Below are 17,884 nucleotides of genomic sequence, written 5' to 3' on the forward strand. Positions count from 1 at the left end.
AAGCCACCTATCAGACACATCTGACAGTTTCTCTGAGAAATACTGAAGTTTCACGTTGTCTTGTGAAGCCACACTTTCATCATAGTCTGCTGCTCCTTTATAAAATATGCCAATTTACCTATTATTAATGACGTGCAAATATAGTCGAGTCAAGATCTCATACATGTTCCTAATCCATGGTGAAATGGCAATGATAAAGCCATGAAACATGTTATATTTGAAACACCCCACAAAACACTGAGCCACATACGGTGCCTATACATGTATAGTTTTCTGTGAAATATGATGCTGTAAGCGCATACATTATTGCCACAAATATATTGTGATCTTTTGCATATTAATTGTGCAGATCTCAACAATTGTATTGCGTGAGCTACCTCTCTACTTGGCTATTGGGATAAAGGGACTAAGCGTTATCATATGTGTTAAAATACATTTTGATTGAAGCCATAATGCAGTCCTCTTTGCAAGTATGCATTTCTAAGGTTTTTTTTAAAGAAAGCTCACTCATCTCTCATTACTGTTCGTCCTTTCTTTACGCCAGTGAGTTGATATAGCTGTTTGACCCTGCACTGTAGCACCCTGTTGAATTATATCACTGCTGGTTTCATTGGAGGGTGATTAGTTGTACACAGTCATCCTGAGACATGAATGTGACATCATTTCCTACAGTAATACTCTGGTCAACACTATCAAATACACACATTTCTGTCCTATTGATCCTCTCTGAATAATTTTCCCATCTAAAAGTTCAAGTTTAGATTTTTTTGTTGTTGTTTTTTAACAATAACAAGAATTTCTCACTGTCCCATTTCTGCTCATCATCAATTCAGCGCAATCCACCCATCACAGAAGTGTATGAGTTAATTCAAAGAGCAGAGGTGGCTGTTGATAAGAGGAGAGGATTTACGTGGTGGTCAAGTGCGGAGAGTGTAGTGTTGGGGGATGAGGAATCTCAGTCAGCCTTCTTGTTCTTCTTCTTCTTCAACATTCTCCAGCAGCAATGAGCTCCCCCGGTCTCTCTGCCAGTCGGTCTCTGCGGTGTTCTTCGTCCTCCTCTTCCTCAAACAGGGTATGATGTATACTCAGCAGCTGGTGTGTGGGGGCTATGGTCAGAGGTGGTGGCTGAGACTCAGGGTTTTCCGCCTGGGTGAGAGGCTCCCTTGGAGGAGGGGAGGACTTGGGACTGAGTGGATCCTCACTGGACGGTGGGTTAGGGCTCACACCATTTACGTACGTAGTGGTGGGCAGGGTCACCGTAGAAAAGGCAGTGTTGGTTGATTCTGGAGAGCAAACCTTAGTCTCTGAAGAGTCACGAAGGAAATAGTGGGCAGGGTAAATAGTTTAGAGAAAAAAAGAAAGTCAGAGTCTCAAAAGAAAAGGATAGGATAAAAAGATTTATGTCTAACTTCCAGGTGTAGCCTAACAAGACTGTCATTCTTCATTTACATTGCAATATCCCTACCTTACAGTGTGGTGTAAATAATGTTGCCCACTTTGTTTGCAGTTGTATGCAAGGCACAATAGGATGAGATGTGGTTTTGTGTTTGTCTAGCAGTTAATAAATTCCTTGAATATTTGACCCAAAGGGTTTGTGTAAAATGTACTTCATTCTGCCCTGAGCCAGAATGAGACAGAGACACAGAAAGATGAGTCCTACCTGTAATTGCACCAGACACATGAACAATAGTATGTGTGCCTTCAAGGTATACTGCATCCATATTGTGCTCTGAGGGTAGAGGTTCTGTGGTTGTGGCCTCCACCTTGGGCTTACGAATGGTCAGCATGTACGGGTGGACGTCCAGAGAGAAGTTACGAGTGTGCTTTTTCTCCATCCCGCTTAGATCTACGAGTCAAAATAAGACTGAATTAAAAAAGCAGAAAGGACTGTCATCCATCCAAAGTGTACTTAACACAGCGTAAACACAACATTTCATCTGTTAACACCATATAAAGTTTATATGGTTCATTAGCAAGTCATTTAATTTGTTTGTTGTTTCGTACTCTTGTGTCTATGGATTTATCAGAGCTGAAAACCGCTGTCTGCCCCGATACTAATGAAAGTTAAAAGTCCACTAAAAGTGGACCAAAACAGCAAATTGAAAAAATCAAAATGCACTAAAAGACACTAAATAGCTCCGGAGATCTGAGAGGGCATTGGTACGGTGAATGCTCTCACATTACACTTAGTCTTTTGAGACCCAAAAAATAAAAACATATTAAAGCAGCTTTAATTAAAAAAAAAAAAAGTTTCTTAACATGTTACAGATTTACTGTTCATAGTACTGCATACCTTTTGTTGCTGGATGTTGTGTGCCTTTGCTATCCAGAAGTGGTGCAATGAAGCTGTCTGCCACTGTCTTTCGTCTGAGCGGTTTAGGTTTTTCAGGCTTGGTGTTATTTTCCAGGCGGGTCAGGGTTAGAGGTTCCTTCACAAAGGATAGAAAACACAAAAACAGGTCACCCTATCACAGCTTAAAGTACAGTTCAGGTGGCCAAAGGCAGCAATTAAAGCAGCACTGAAATGTGCTACATATTTTGAAAGTCCTAAATGAGAGCCACTTCTTGCCTCTTATCAAGAAGTGATGCTGATGATTTGGAAGCATCTCAAACAGGTTTACAGTCGATATGAAGTGCTCTGTTCTAGTGAGAACGTAAGTATTATTCTGTTTCTGAGAAGAATAATGCAGAGTTACAACATGGAAACTGTTGTCGGGCAACCGTCTTACCTTGAATGACTGAGGAAGAGGATTTGAGGATGGGATCCATTTAATCTTCTTGCGGGGTCGTTTGATGACCAGCGGCTCCCCGGCCATCTCTCCCACTCCGAGATCAGAGGGATCCATATTGGGATCGAGCGTTTGTATCCCAGAGTCCCTCACAGTGGGTGTGGCGTCATGGTTGGACTGTGCAAGCGCAGCCAACAGCTGCCTGACCACATTGTCATACATGAGGTCGCTCTCGTTAGTGATGAAGTCCAGCCGGTTGAGTGACTTGATGTGGTCCCTGTTCTCATTGCAAAACATGGCCAGGATGTTGATGTCACAGAACTGAGACTTCTGCCAGCGTCGCCGTGTTTTGATACCGACTTTATGCAGTTTGTCAAACACAAAGTTGGACTTGCGTACCACAAACAAATGCAGCAAATTAACCAGGATGATGAGGTTCATGGTGCAGAGCAGAGCTATGTCTACCGCTGCCATGATGCGCTGCAGCTGCACAGCAGGCAGCTTACAGTTGACCCTGAGCTTCAGCTCTGGATAGCTGCTAATGTCTGGAGGCTCACCCAGCGAACAGGTGAACTCATTCTGCCTTTGGCGGGCATAGTAGGCGCTCAGGTAGGAAATGGGGATGGAACTGAGGCAGATAATCGCCAGGTGGCGTGCCAAGTAAAGCTTAGCCAGAAAGTTACTTTGGCCTCGTCTCTCTAAGTATTTCTCAAACAAGTTCTGCTCAGGGCTCTTCTCCTTCTCTGCGTTCTCTATGATCTCCCTCCTCTCCCGCTCAGTTATGCCAGGTCCTTTGGACTGGATCTGCTTCTCAATCTTTGGGGCCCGGCCCTCAGCAGCTCGATGATAGCAGTTGTCAATCTCTTGAAGCAGGAAATTGAGCTCTGAAGTGAGCCGTGTAGAGGCGAGGAACTCCCAGCCCAAGGCAGGAATGTACATGATTCCAGCAAAGGCCAGCAGGGCGTAGGGCAGGAACTTGTGTTCAAACAGTGAAGGCCAGAGGTGAGGCTCCACGCCAGGTACAGCATCACGCAGCTCTGTCCAGCAGTAGCCTCTTGCATACAGTGCCTGGTCTCTGGTGAAGTTGTGTGGTGTGTAACAGTATATGGACTCCTCTGAAGAAAATACAGAGAGAAAGCATCAGTCCAAAGATTACTTAAACAAGCCAAATGATTTTATCTCATAATATTATTTTCATTCAGTAGCTGAGATAAGAATGTTACAGTGCTGCATCCTGGGCCCCATTTTTTGTCCAATGTCATGTAACACCTGGCAATGTGAAAACTCTGCAAAACACAATGTAATAATATTTCAATTGTGCCAATGACGTGAGCAGTCAGACAAACAGAGTGGTTTAAAAAAAAAAACTCAGTTTGACAATTTCATCTAAACCACTTATTTAAAGGCGAAAAAAGGGTAAATAAAGCCGAAATATCTGCTGTAATCTGCATCCATTATACTGTCAAACTGCCTGAGCACACAACTACACCGAGTCAAAATTGAACAATTCAGTTGTTCTGCATAGTGCAACAGATTTGGTTATATGCTCCCTTTCATGTCACTTCCAAATAAGTGGATAAGGTAATATAGCTCCATCCAAAACCTTTTATTTCTTATGCTTGATTTCAAGGGAAACCTAGGAATTCTAGGAAGTGTCTTGACTCATTCTGATCTGAGTTTCATCTGAATTAGTACAGTATCTGAGAATCTTTCAGTCTCTCTGACAACACTCACGCAGCTCTTTGAAATGATAGAAGACTCTGTCTGGCTCAGATAAAGGAAGTGAAAACACTCCTTCTTGTCAAAGTTGCTCTCTGTCAGTTCCGTGTCCATTAGGTACAAGTCTAAGCAGCTGGTGACAAGTCCACCTGTTTGGAATGAAGTGCAGTGACATTTGATATTTCAAAATGGTTTAATCCCTGTTTGAATGAATATTTCTATTTTTACTAAAAACTATTAGAGAAAGTCATTTTAAAGTCAGCGTTTTATTCTTTTATGTTTCGGGTAATAAGGAGAATATATGCAGTGACATTACAGAGGGCAGGGTGCTGTCACTGTTGTCATTGTGCTTTGATATTTTTAAATAGTTTGCCCTAAATATCCTTAGAAAATTACACCATTGAGCGAATACCCGAGAAGTTGTCTAACCACCCACATCTTTCTGCTGCTAAAGTTAAACGCTCAGTCCCAGCTGGTTAAATGCAGCTCTGCAGAGAGTCTGACTCAGCAATGAACCAACATCCCTCCCATCCATCGTTTCCTCTCTCCCCTCTAACCGAACACCCTTCTTTTCCCCCCTCCCAACAATGCCTCTCCTCATATCTGTCGTCCTCACTCTCTGGCCCTCTCTGTCTGCTCCTCCATCTAATCTCCTATTTACACTCCTTCTTGTCACAGAGGACACAAATGCACCGCATGGCTAACCGGTATCTTTTATACAGTGAGCCTTGAGGTCTATCTGTGAGTTTTTGTTGGTTTGAAAGAATCAAAGGGCAATGTTTGTGTATATTCCACAACCTGACATGCGGGCTGTTTTTATAACTTAGACATACTGGCTTTGACGGTGAACCCCCTCTAGTGGCTGAGCGTCTCACCTGCAAAGTTCCTGGTGAAGACGAGGGTGACCAGCAGGATGGGGATGATGACCGTCCCTATAGTAACGACGCGATCAAAGGGCAGCTCCAGTTTGAGCTGCACCATGAGGCCCGCCAGTGCCCCGCCCTTCTCATCCTGAGAGGAGCCCGGCAGGATCAGCTCCTTCAGCTTCTCGCCAGCGAGTAGAGCTGTGGCCATGTCTAAGTTTTGATCTAGGATGTTCTGCATCCGAAAACACGAAGGACACACACTACAACCCCCCTCTGGATTCCAGGGGAGGCCAGACGCTCCCTGCTGTAATTAAATACTCCTCAACACAGTCTGACACGCGCATACACCTGCGCGCACACACACACATACACACATACAAACGTGTGGCCGACCTCAGCCCCTGTCACCATGTGTGGGAAAGAAGCGGGTCATACTGTGTGGTCTGTGTTCTTCACAGCTTTGGGTTTTCTACAGTTTCCCACGGCTCTTTCCTTTCAGAAGAACAGACATAATGTTCAGAGGCACACTCCCCACTCTGCCGCTTCTGAGTGCATCCCTATGTTTTGCCCCCGTCTCTTGCTCACTGCTTGGCCTCAGTCCACACAGTCGGTGTGGCAGGATGAGGAATGAGCTGTGTTTAGGAGGCGTCCTTGCGATCCCCGGGGAGGGTGACTGTTGGCTGAAGAGTTGTTACGTGGGCTTCGGTCAGGAGACGCTCTGACCAATCCCTTCCTGAAAGACAGATAACCAGTTAACGAGGTTACAATGTGTGTGTTTTTATAGACGTACAGTGAGGTACAAGACGCTATTGCCAAGAACATACTCTATGTACAATAGATAGTTAGTGCATCTTTCAACTAAGCCAAAGCGTGAATTTATACTGTCTCACACGTTTCTCTGGAAAGCTCCGTGTTCCCATCCATCATCCTTTAAAATGCAGTCATGAGGCCGAGGACAAATAATCCTCGCTTTCGGACCAGTGGAGTGTGTGAATGCGGATACATCTGAGGCGGATATTTGCCTTTGATGGGGCAAGGTCACTAAAGGGCAAGTTTAGTCTCTGAGGACTATGCTAACCTGAAATTAATTTTTTTTTAAAATGTATTCAGTGATTTTGACGAATGTTCTATTTGTCCTGAAAAATGAAAAACCTCATATGTTTTGGACTCTGACTGTGCTATCCCAAAACGTCCCTCTGCCCTTCTCTAGACTCCTGGTGATCATTACTTCTGTGGAACAGCATGTTCACACTGGGATGTCAGGTGAACCCAGACACCTGTCAGTGGGACGTCTTGTCGTGTGCTTCTGAGTGTGTGCATGTGCCTTGTATATCATACACGCGTGGATACAAACGGTGCGGGGTGGATCGGCGGCTGCCGCATGCTCATTTCACTTGAAGGTCACGTGAATGTCCTTTGTGAGCAGTGTGAATACATCACCTCTTCCCGTCAACAATTTCTCAACCTCTTGCTCTCTCTCTCTCTCTCTCTCTCTCTCTCTCTCTCTCTCTCTCTCTCTCTCTCTCTCTCTCCATTACTCCCTCTGCCCTCCTCTCACTTTCCTCCCATTATGCAAACACACAGCTCATCTATGAAATCTTTAAAAGCCGAGTTCTCAAGTCCAGGGCTGCAAAGTACACTTAAATATTTCGGGGAGTGGAACCTTGAGACTGCAGTTTCATGAGTACAGGGGATAGCTGGGTCGCTCTTGTCAGCTTTGTAGCACTCTGACCGACATGGTGAGAAAGATCATAAGGAAAGGATTCTTTTGAAATATTATCAGTGAACATTATCCGTGGCTGCATATGTTAATGCAGTAGCTGGCGTTACACCTGAGAAAAGAGAACAAGATGTGCTTTATGGGATTACAAGACATACAGTATAGATTTGGCACGATTTTCTACAGATACTGCCCAGGGTCAGTCAAGATAACTTCGTCCACATCCCCAAACACTGTCTCAAGGAAGATCGGAGGGGAAATAAACTTTGCATAATTTAAACTTAAAGGGGCAGCATCATCATTTTAGGGCACTGGAGGCTGCACTGCTGTCTATGAGCCGCTGGCACTGCTCCAGTCCGACAGATTATGTCCCTCAGTTGGGCAAATGCTACTAGTGTTTAGAGAGGGAATCCCACATTCCTTGGCTACTACAGCATGCCGCTTGGCTATTTCCAGTACAGCTGGCTGCAAAGAGATAGACTCCAGGACAATAGCGGGAAGAGCTCTGTCCATTCATTATGAACTAGATGAGGGCAGGGGACGGAAGAACTTTCTGTGCACATGGCTCTGACTCTTGTTCTCAGACGAATCTGACCAGACAACTACAGCAGCCCACTGACACATGTAGGGAGCTGTAAAGGCAAACAGTTTTAAACCAGTAGTACACAGAAGATAGAAAAACAGCATAAGTGCCCTGGGTGTTTTCTCACTTTTGACTATCAGTAAGTCCCTATGGGAACACTGCAGGGACATTTCATTAGGGTAAGAACATCATTATGTCCTAGTTAGCTCGTGCTGTGTTTAGGATGCCTCTCACTGTCGTCTTCCTAACAGGTCTGTGAGTCCAGGACACTGGGAGAATGGCAACCAGGAGGACCACACTTCCGCCAGGGACATTGCATTGCAGAGAATTGCAGCTGCCTGCAGATGCCGTTTCAGCACCTGGGCAGCGGATAGCTCCCGAATAGCCAGCCTGAGACGAGCAGCTAAACATCAAGTGTAGCGACTGAACGTGTGAACGTGTGTGTGTGTGTGTGTGCTGCTCTCTCTCACTGTGTGTGTGAGAGAGAGAGAGGGCGCGAGAGAGAAGAGGAGATCCTGTAAGATGTTCAATACCTGCATCAGCTGTCTACCTGTCCACACTCGGAAAAGACTAGCACCGGAAAAGCCACACTTCCTCCTCTTCTGAAAAGATATATGTGCATGCAGCGGGAAAATAATACAAATTCACTCACCATGTTTCGCTGCATCTCCCGGCACGGTAAGAGTTAATCTGCAGTGCGGGCGAGCAGCTACAGCATGTATCCGAGCACACCGGTTTGTTCCGCCTTCCCCCCCACCACCCCACCCCTCCACCAGCCACCCACCCACCCCTACCCGCCCCAGCTCCCTCTCTCCCTCCAGCCCTCTCTGCTCCTCTCCCCTCCCTGCCCTGCCTCTTCCTCAGAAACAAGGGATGAGACAACACATTAAGATGCTCTGGTTCATCACATCGTCTCGCTTCTATAAACCGAATCAGCGCAGGATTGCCGCCGTGGTTCACAGAGACAGGTGGACTGATGGCTGAAAAAATAAATTCACTTCGTGCCTATGTTGCAGATCTCGATATATTTCTATTTACTATAACTAAACATTTTTAGAGGTTCACAATTGACCTAATACAAACTTGGAACATTAATCTGCGATAAAAAATAGTTTAAAAAAGTAGGATAATAAATAATAAAAAGGCACTAGAGCAGCATTGCCTGTATAAGACTAAGGCTTGGCTATAGGTGAATAACTACAGACCGGCAAACACTACTCAAATCCTCTATTCAGAGCCACTCTTCAGTCCACAACCTAACTACAAGGCAGGGGCAGGCTTTTATAGTCATGTTGATAGGTTTATCCAGCCTGCCCGTCATCTATGGATGCAAACAACGAATGGGAAAGATGTCTGTCATTCAAACTCACTGGGTGTGGCGAGCATCTGGGTATCCGGACTCACTTCTTCCCTTTCTTTTCTTTCTTTCTTTCTTTTTCTTTTTTTTTTTAATTTGAGCATCCATGCAGTGTAAACTAAACTCAAGTTCCTAATAAAGTAAAGCCTTGTGGAAGACCACCTTTTTTAATTGTATGGGCTGCTTGTAATAGTAACACAGGCCTGTGTGAATATAGAGACCAAATCATAGTTAGAGGGAGGCCTTTTAGGGAAGGAGCATAAATGAACTGGTTTAACTTTATTATAAGTGGATGTAGTGTTTTGGGATGAGGACACAGATTACCTGTTGGTTTACCAGTACATCACTGCTGAACAGAGACCGTTTCACAGCAGCTTCAGAAGCTGCAGCATCCCTCTGACTCTCTGCTGGGATTCTTGTTGCTTGTTACAAGTCTCCGTGAGCGCGCCCCCGTCGTTCGTCAGCTGGACTGAGCCACAAGTCAGTTTTTTCCTCAAGCCGGTTTCCGCCGGTTAGGGAAGCCGCTCCTCACTAGGTCTGCTTCCAAATATAGTCTCTCTCTCCCCCTCTCTCTCTCTCCGTCGGTGATGTTCATGTCTAAGATGTGATACGGCTTCCTCCTGCTTTCTGTCATGGTGGTAGGAAGAATGCAAACAGCATATAGTTAAGAAATACAAGATACACCCAGTGCCCACTTTATTAGGTGCAGCTGCTCAATCTGTTATAATTCATTACCACACGTCTGTGATAAAATTCTACCATTACAAAGCTGACAATGTTGAGTTTTTGCTGACATACTTGGAAATGTGTAAATTCAATTATATATTTATTACTGGGCTCATACTTACACTGTACTGACATACTCAGCCCTGCACCACAGCACCACTGACGATCACCTCACCTTTATGGCAGAAGAGTTGCATTGGATTGCCTTAGACTTTACAGTTGTACCTGATGAAGTGGCCACTGAGTACGTTTCAAATTTTGGCAAACAAAAACTGTTTAGAAATGCATTTGAGGCTTGGCCTATAATCATCTAATAACTTCAGTGAATGCCACGTTTGTTCAGTGTTTCAGGCCTTTTGAGAAATAATCTTGAATGTAAGGGAGAGAAATGGATCCATATTAATAAGAATGCATCAAGTGCAACATCTAACACAGACTGAAGCAGAAGGATGGGAGTAAATTTACAGAAGAAGGAAATGAAGTAAACTGGTACAGCAAATAAATTAGAGTATGACAATTAGCAGAGCACTGTTCTCATTTCTAAAGAAGAAAGCATGGGTGAGGATGTTTTTTGGTTATCATTCACATAAATAATCACCTGGAATCTATACATCACAGCTTGACATCTAAAAATAGGACAGAAACTGAGCAACATTTCCTGGGAAGTTATTTTAGGATGCAAGCAATTAGTGATATAGGTATTTATTGCCTGCTTGGCCACATTAAGCAGCAAGAAACGCAGCCATAAACTATAACACACACACAGCTTTACATGCATTTACAAACATTTTATTGTTCTATACAATACAGAATTTCAGTTAAGAGACTTTACAGAAGTTAATGCTATACCTCTGCAGTAATGGATCAGCTCTCTTTTAATAAACTGCTGCCACGTGGCTGCACACCAGACGACACCAAAGATGCCTACGCACTGAACAAAATCTAACCTATAGTCATGCGAGTGCTAAGAAAAGTCACTGTTCACTATTTGAAAAGAAAAACTGCAGAGAACAGTGTCAGCTACTTAAACACATTTCATGAGTTGTTTTAGGATCATTTGCATCTGTGCAAACCTGTTTCATAAATGTGTTTGTTTCAAGACCTCATGAGGCTATGACAGGTTGGTATCTTAGAATAAACTGAGCCCAAGGCAGGTGATAAGCCACCACACGTGTAAAGAAGATGTAAAGAAAACCACATAAAAACATGCACTGAGTTGGATGTGTTGCGCTGTATTTTTATATATATTGACATGCTTTTCCTCCCACAGCAAAGCCTTGACAATGTTTCTGACGAGACTGCATCTATTCAACCCAGAATGAATTCAAATTTAGCAAAGATAAATATTCTGAGACACCATAAAACTTTAAACTTGAACCTGTGTGAGCCTAAGTGCTTGGATCATTTTTGTTGCTGAACACAAAAACACGTGAATGCTCATTGTACCTACATGATGCGTAAAAAATAACGTAAAAATACTTGAGCTTATTAAACAACAGAGAAAGGTTCGATTCCCAGCCCAAACAATGCCGCTCCTCACTATAGTAAGCAGGCCACAATTATAAAAACCCAGAAAACAGAATCAAAGCAAAGTGCCCAGAGCATTATCTATGCAAATATCTTCATCAAATACAAATAAAAAATCCTATTATCTGCCTTGCAATCTTTTAAACTTCTTTCTCTTTTCCTCTCTCTGATTTCTTTCTCATCTTTCCCTTTCTTCTGCACCTTTACAGCTGCTCTGTCTTCTAATGTTCTCTGTGTCGGGATTGTACTTGTGTGCTTACAGCTTCCAGAGTTTGTTTTATTCCTGCTTTTGCTCCCACTTCTCATCAAACGTCTCCTTGAACTGTAGAACTGTTCACTGAGCCATTTGGACCACAACTGCCTTCCAGGCTCTGTCTTTGTCGAAATCCTGTGTTCCATTGGATGCTTGCTGCTGAGGGAGCAAAACGGGATAGGACAGAGACAAAATATGTGGAAGGGGAAACATGACAAAAACGCTAATAAATGGCGTGTGAAGAATGAGAAGCACAATGTCATTTTGCGTATGTGTCTCGCTCACTAATTTTTTATTGTTGTCATACTAACGTGCCGTTTACATGAGCTACAGCTAGTGAGTTGACAGAATTAATTGTATCATATCACATAGGGACAAGTAGAGAAAAAAGACAGATTTGTCCATTTGCATTCAAGTCTCCTGCTTTTGCCTGCCTTACCTCATAGTAACGGGTCAGGGTGTGCATGCTGTCTTCGCTCTCTGGAGCCCCCATGCGGAGCTGACTCTTGTAGGAGGCACAGTGCACCACAGTGGCTGAAGTTAGAACTGCCTGCACCAGCAGCAACACCATCAGAATCAGCAGCAGGATGTCGTATGATTGCTGGACCACACAGACACATGCATGAAGGTGAAATAAGATTATTATTCTGAGTAAAATTTCTCATAACTCAGTTTCACAGTTTTCCTTCCTGTATTTTTCATGCAAAAGGAGGTCAAGGCAGAAACCTGCAGATTCCATACTACGGTGAATTTTCACTTCATTAAGCTCACCTTGGCTGCGGGCACATCATGCAGAAAGATTTCAATAAAGCTGATCACACTGCAAGAGAGAAAGCCGGAGGCTGAAAAGAGCAGGGGAGACGTTACACTGCTGATGGCAATCAGTACCTCCACCTGAGAAACACCAGGAAAAGAGAGAAAAAGAGGAAATGAGATTAAAAGGGAGCAGATTAAAAAAAAGAAAAGAAAAAAGGTTGTAGACCCAGAAGAAAAAGGGAAACAGATCCAGTTTGTATAACTGAGTAATACATTTTAAAAAATCCTTGTCCTTGAGCTGCTTTTTTGGTGTCCACACTGTTCATAGATCTTAAGTGTGTGTTCTAAAGTAGGAGCCACAACCTAAAAAAGCACCTTTAGTTTAAGGTCTAGTGTAAGTTGGTCAAGAGTCAGTACCTGGTCCATAGTGACAACTACATATCAAAGGGGTGATTTAGTATGTCCAAGAGAAACAGCATGGGACCCAAGACAGAACCTTGGGACACACCACAATGTAGGGTTTCAGATGAATGTTGCCGACAGTAACTGGGAGACTCCTGTCTGAAAGGCAAGGAGGAGAACCACACTGGGGCTGACCCAGAGATACCCACCCACTGCCTAAGTCTGACAATTAGGATACTGTGGTCTACAGTGTTAAAAGCGTCCCTGAGGTACAACAGTGCCAACACAGAGCGCTCCCCTGCATCACTGTACATCAAGACATCAGGAGACTCTGACAAGAGCAAGACTGGGCCTCCCGCAACTAGAATATTGACTTGTACTCACCAGACATTTGTTGGGGTATTCTGACACAACATGGCTTGCAATAGCACTGGGAAAACACTGCAAAGGATTAAAGAACAGACACAAAGTTATGCGATAAGACCTGTGATGGATGGATTTTAGTTATCATTCTGAGCTGCAGTCTCTGTCATAATGGAAAGTAAGCTTTAGTAAGGACAACTTACAGCCACAAGGATCCAGAAAAATGTGACAGACAAGTAGGGACCTGGTAGCAAAGCGTCCATGTTGAGGGCAATAATGCCTCCAAATACAGCAGAGATTCCCACGATCACTTCGATCACCTATTAGAGACACTTGTCATTAATTCATAAATAGACGTATTGGAACCAGACAGCAACACTGTATGCAGTGAAACTGAAAAGTACTCACAGAATATGCTTTAAGGAGTCGAGTGGGAAACACTGCAGGCGTTATAACCACAGGTCTGTCATATGTCACCTGCTGGAGGATGGAAGGAAAGAGTGAGAGGAGTTAAGGTGGAAGATTGAAAGCAAGAGGGAGAGCAAGAGGGGAGAGACATCAGATGGGGTAACAAAAGTAATCAATCACTCATGTACACACACACCTTTCTGTGGCAGCAGCAGTCCTCTGCAGAGCGGGCTGACAGGATGACAGTACTGGCCATCAACACCTCCAGCAAAATCATCAGGATGAGGTTAAAGTTGATCTGAGAACAGACAGAGCAGGAGGGCTGAGATATGAAAGCAGAAGACTGATGAAAGGAAAGAGGGGGAAAAAACAGCTTTGAAATGCAACCAAGTCATTGATAGTTCTTCTCATGTTACTATGAGGGATTTACATTGACAGCAGAGGGGTTCAGGACCAGTTTACAACCAAACCAAACCAGGCATGTGGTTGTCACAGCAAAGGTGGATACATAAACCACTTGGAAATCTGACACCTTAAAAAAAAAACAAGAAATCACAAGATCCGCATTAGTATCTAGCATGGATTGTCTCAAGGAAATTCAATTAAAAACCCTCTGAAAGACAATTATCTCTTGAGCTGTTGATGTGTTCATTGTTTACTCACTGCAACATGTCTGTTCTTGGCAATGGCAAAACTAGCTATGGCTGCAGGGAGGCCCTGTGAAGAACAACAAATGAGCAGGCTCATTTATCTATTCAGAAGCTGCCTGAAAAATTAGGTGATACTGGCATTTTGACATCAGTCTAATCTAAACATTGTGTATAAACTCATTAATCTACGGTAAAGGTAGAGAGGAAATATCAGCATGTAAATGTGACTGAGATTACACTTGCATGCTAAGTGACTGGTCACTTACAGAGCCTGCAGCGCAGCGCAGGTAGTCCATGGCAACAGGGAACACATTTCCCAGGTACAGAGAGAATCCAGATGTGATGAGGAGACTACCCTGAGGGCACACACAGGCATGCGTGCACATACAAATACAGATGCTCATTTATGCATTCAACACACACACATTAAAAGAAAATACATAAATCTGATGTAACACAATACACATGAAAAGAAAAAACTGCTCACTGTTGAAATACTAACAGGGAGCAGCTCCGTCATATCCATTCATATCCACTTTTATAAAGTCTGCAAGTTTTATTTATCTCCTCTGATTAAATGCTCACACACTTTTCTAAAGATCCATTTCCATCTTTTGACATTGTAGTGCTTTGATATTGTAATGCAATTGATTGGAGCTTGAGTAATCTGGACACATGTATTATTGTATTATTGTATTATTGTGTGTTTCTTCTGTGGAAGGACAAAACAAGATTTCTTGTTGCCATCTCACTCAAATTTTCAAGACTGGGATACTCTCTCAGCAGAAATGACTCCATTACCCCAACCTTTTAAATTTGTGTTTTATGGACTAAAAAGGTGAATCCTGTAGTGTGCCTCCTTTGTAACTCTCCCTGACCGTCTTTCCTCTCACCCCTATGAGGACACTGTAGAGCCAGGCCCTGTAGCTGAAGCAGGGGTGCTTTAGAGGCTCCGGCTGGGCCAGCTGCAGGTCACTGGCCCTCACGTCCACTGTGTAGCTGTCTCGTTCAGGTCTATCCCTCTCCCCCCTATCTGGCCTTCTTTCCGATCCCCTGTCGCCCCGTCGTCCCAGCGTCCCTCCGCCTCTTTCCAGGGTGGACACGTGGCTGTAGGTGAACTCCTCTCTGGCTGACAGCTCCTCGCGCTGCATCTCTGAAACAAGCGTTGGATAGATTGGGAAATGATCAGTGGTGGTTACAGCCTCTGGGAGAGGAAAAAAATCCAAAAGTGAAATTTCAAAAACAAGAAGAAACTACAAAGGAGATTTTTATTCATTTTCTGCAGCGGCCCAGTTAAGATAAGATAAGATAAGATAAACCTTTAATAGTCCCACAATGGGGAAATTGCACTGTTACAGCAGCAGAAAAAACACTCAGGATTTACACAATAATACACAGTAATAATAAATACTATAAACAGCAAACAGTATGAAAAAGAAGAAGAAGAAGGCTGCACATAAAGCACCAGTTATTAAGTCCAGAACAGAGTATGTGTGCAAGTGGTTTTGTGCATGTGGTTTGCTCAGCACAGCTGGTTGTACAGTCTAACAGCCGCAGGAAGGAAGGACCTGCGATAACGCTCCTTCACTGTCTTGGGGTGAAGAAGCCTCTCACTGAAGGAGCTGCTCAGTGCAGTCAGTGTGTCCTGCATGGGGTGGGACTCATTCACCATGATTGATGATAGCTTTGCTACCATCCTCCTCTCTCCCACCACCTGCACTGGGTCAAGGGAGCAACCCAGGACTGAGCTGGCCTTCCTGATCAGTTTGTCCAGTCTCTTCCTGTCCGCCGCAGAGATGCTGCTGCTCCAGCAGACCACACCATAGAAAACGGCTGATGCCACAACAGAGTCAAAGAAGGACCTGAGGAGCGCCCCCTGCACTCCAAAGGACCTGAGTCTCCTAAGAAGGTAGAGCCTGCTCTGACCCTTCTTGTATAGGGCATTAGTGTTATCAGTCCAGTCCAGTTTATTGTTCAGGTGAACACCCAGGTACCTGTAAGAGACCACACTCTCAATGTCCGTTCCCTGGATGTTCACTGGTGTTGGGGGGGGGTGGCTGCGTCTGCGGAAGTCCACCACCAGCTCCTTGGTTTTCCCTGAGTTGATCTGGAGGTGATTCCGCCGACACCAGTCCACGAAGTCCTGGATCAGTTCTCTGTACTCCCTGTCATCGTCGTCTGTGATGAGGCCGACGATGGCAGAGTCATCGGAGAACTTCTGCAGGTGGCAGTTGGTTGTCCTGTACATGAAGTCTGCCGTGTACAGGGTGAACAGGAAAGGAGCCAAGACTGTTCCCTGTGGAGCCCCTGTACTGCTGACCACCATGTCAGACTCACAGTCCTTTGTCCTCACATACTGTGGGCGGTTGGTGAGGTAGTCCAGTATCCAGGTCGAGATGTGGTGATCCACTCCCGAGTGTTCCAGCTTGTCCCTCAGGAGCAGCGGCTGTATGGTATTGAAGGCACTGGAGAAATCGAAAAACATGATCCTCACAGTGCTGCCGGGCTTCTCCAGGTGAGAGAGAGCTCTGTGCAGGAGGAAGATGACAGCGTCCTCCACTCCAATACCAGGCTGGTAGGCAAACTGCAATGGGTCCATCGACGGCCTCACCAGGGGGCGGAGATGGGAGAGTACTAGTCGCTCCAGTGTCTTCATCAAGTGTGATGTAAGTGCCACAGGCCTATAGTTATTGAAGAGGTGGTTCGGGTGCGCTGTCTTAGGCACCGGTACCACACAGGATGTTTTCCACAGCTGTGGAACTCTTCCCAACTTCAGGCTGAGGTTGAAGACATGCCCCGCAATCCCACAGAGCTGGTCTGCACAGGATTTGAGGAGCCTGGAGCTGATTCCGTCCGGACCCGTAGCCTTAGAGGACTCAGGTCCTGTGTCTGCCCTTTAACCTATTTTCAGCTTGTTTCCTCATGACTAATATCAACAAGAGGCCCAACAACTTTATTTCAGAATGAAGACGGAAATCAGAGTTCTCCAATGTAGGATTTCAAGAAAAAACAATGAAAAGTAAAAGAAAACAAGCCATTTGGCTACTTATCCTGCAGTATTACAACAACAACCCCCTCCTTTTTGTCTGACCTCTTATTCCATCTTTCACTGCTTCTTTTCCACATATTCCTCCCTCCATACTCACCTGTTGTTGAGTCTCTTGCAAAATCTCCTCAGATACTGTCCAACAAAGGTATCCTTCAGCAACTGAGATCAAACCACCACAGGGAAGACGGCGTCTTTTTGTCTGCAGCTCCCTCTGTTCCCCATTTCTCTCTCTCTCTCTCTCTCTCTCTCTCTCTCTCCTTCACACTTACACTCACTTTCACCCCCACTTTCCTCCTCTCTTCTCTCCCTCTCCCTTTACACGACGTTTCTCAGAAGCAGTTCTGAAAAGTTTTTTTGAGTCCTTCAAAGCGTGGAGCTAAAACACACGGCTCTTGTGCTGCCAGCCTACTTGGTGCCAAAGGGAGAGCGCCTGTGCATGACAACAAGGGGGAGGACGAAGGGGCTCGCGCTGGGGGCAGAGTTAGCAGGGCAAACACCCCTTTTACCCTCCCATTTGCTCACGCACACAACACACACATGCACATCAACCTACTCGCAAAACAAGAACAAAAGATGTTCTGAGCTCTACGCATGACAACACTCAAAGTTATGTGTTTAGAAATTCCCACATAGCAAAAGAAATGAGGCAGCCACAAAGACAAAATCACACAAATGCCATCATGTACGGTGTCAAAACAGTTGGTTTTGTCTTTATGTAGCTGAATGTGTCCCCCTGTGGAGCTACCCTCACAACTTCCCTTGTGGTTACTTAGTGC

At 44.6% G+C, this 17,884-nt stretch overlaps 2 protein-coding genes across 2 annotated transcripts; both read right to left on the minus strand.

Annotated features, from left to right (window-relative positions):
* Window positions 1-984: 984 nt before the first annotated feature.
* panx2 (pannexin 2) lies at window positions 985-5,552 on the minus strand. Its single transcript, XM_041038847.1, has 5 exons — window positions 5,324-5,552; window positions 2,730-3,844; window positions 2,294-2,429; window positions 1,661-1,846; window positions 985-1,304 (listed from the first exon to the last, which is right to left on the minus strand). Exons 1-5 carry the CDS (start codon window positions 5,550-5,552, stop codon window positions 985-987), a joined length of 1,986 nt encoding a protein of 661 aa, XP_040894781.1.
* A 6,009-nt stretch (window positions 5,553-11,561) lies between these two features.
* On the minus strand, window positions 11,562-15,210 carry mlc1 (modulator of VRAC current 1). Its single transcript, XM_041038758.1, has 11 exons — window positions 14,953-15,210; window positions 14,326-14,415; window positions 14,073-14,126; window positions 13,840-13,941; window positions 13,606-13,707; window positions 13,410-13,481; window positions 13,205-13,321; window positions 13,023-13,079; window positions 12,252-12,374; window positions 11,920-12,081; window positions 11,562-11,639 (listed from the first exon to the last, which is right to left on the minus strand). The coding sequence occupies exons 1-11, from the start codon at window positions 15,208-15,210 to the stop codon at window positions 11,562-11,564; spliced, it is 1,215 nt and encodes a 404-aa protein (XP_040894692.1).
* Between the last annotated feature and the right edge of the window lie 2,674 nt (window positions 15,211-17,884).

Source organism: Toxotes jaculatrix, chromosome 5 (assembly GCF_017976425.1).
Source record: "Toxotes jaculatrix isolate fToxJac2 chromosome 5, fToxJac2.pri, whole genome shotgun sequence".
NCBI classification, from domain to species: Eukaryota; Metazoa; Chordata; class Actinopteri; family Toxotidae; genus Toxotes; species Toxotes jaculatrix.

What these genes read in the sequence shown, in the direction of transcription:
- panx2 (XM_041038847.1), bottom strand. Translation starts at nt 5,552, where the DNA reads ATGCAGAACATCCTAGATCAAAACTTAGACATGGCCACAGCTCTACTC. An exon ending in CTCTTCCTCAGTCATTCAAG is followed by an intron (nt 2,430 to 2,729) that starts GTAAGACGGTTG and finishes TCCTTTGTGAAG; the next exon opens with GAACCTCTAACCCTGACCCG. An exon ending in TGTGTCTGGTGCAATTACAG is followed by an intron (nt 1,305 to 1,660) that starts GTAGGACTCATC and finishes GTGACTCTTCAG; the next exon opens with AGACTAAGGTTTGCTCTCCA.
- mlc1 (XM_041038758.1), bottom strand. Translation starts at nt 15,210, where the DNA reads ATGCAGCGCGAGGAGCTGTCAGCCAGAGAGGAGTTCACCTACAGCCAC. An exon ending in ACTGCTGCTGCCACAGAAAG is followed by an intron (nt 13,482 to 13,605) that starts GTGTGTGTGTAC and finishes TCCATCCTCCAG; the next exon opens with CAGGTGACATATGACAGACC. An exon ending in ATGATGTGCCCGCAGCCAAG is followed by an intron (nt 12,082 to 12,251) that starts GTGAGCTTAATG and finishes TGTGTGGTCCAG; the next exon opens with CAATCATACGACATCCTGCT.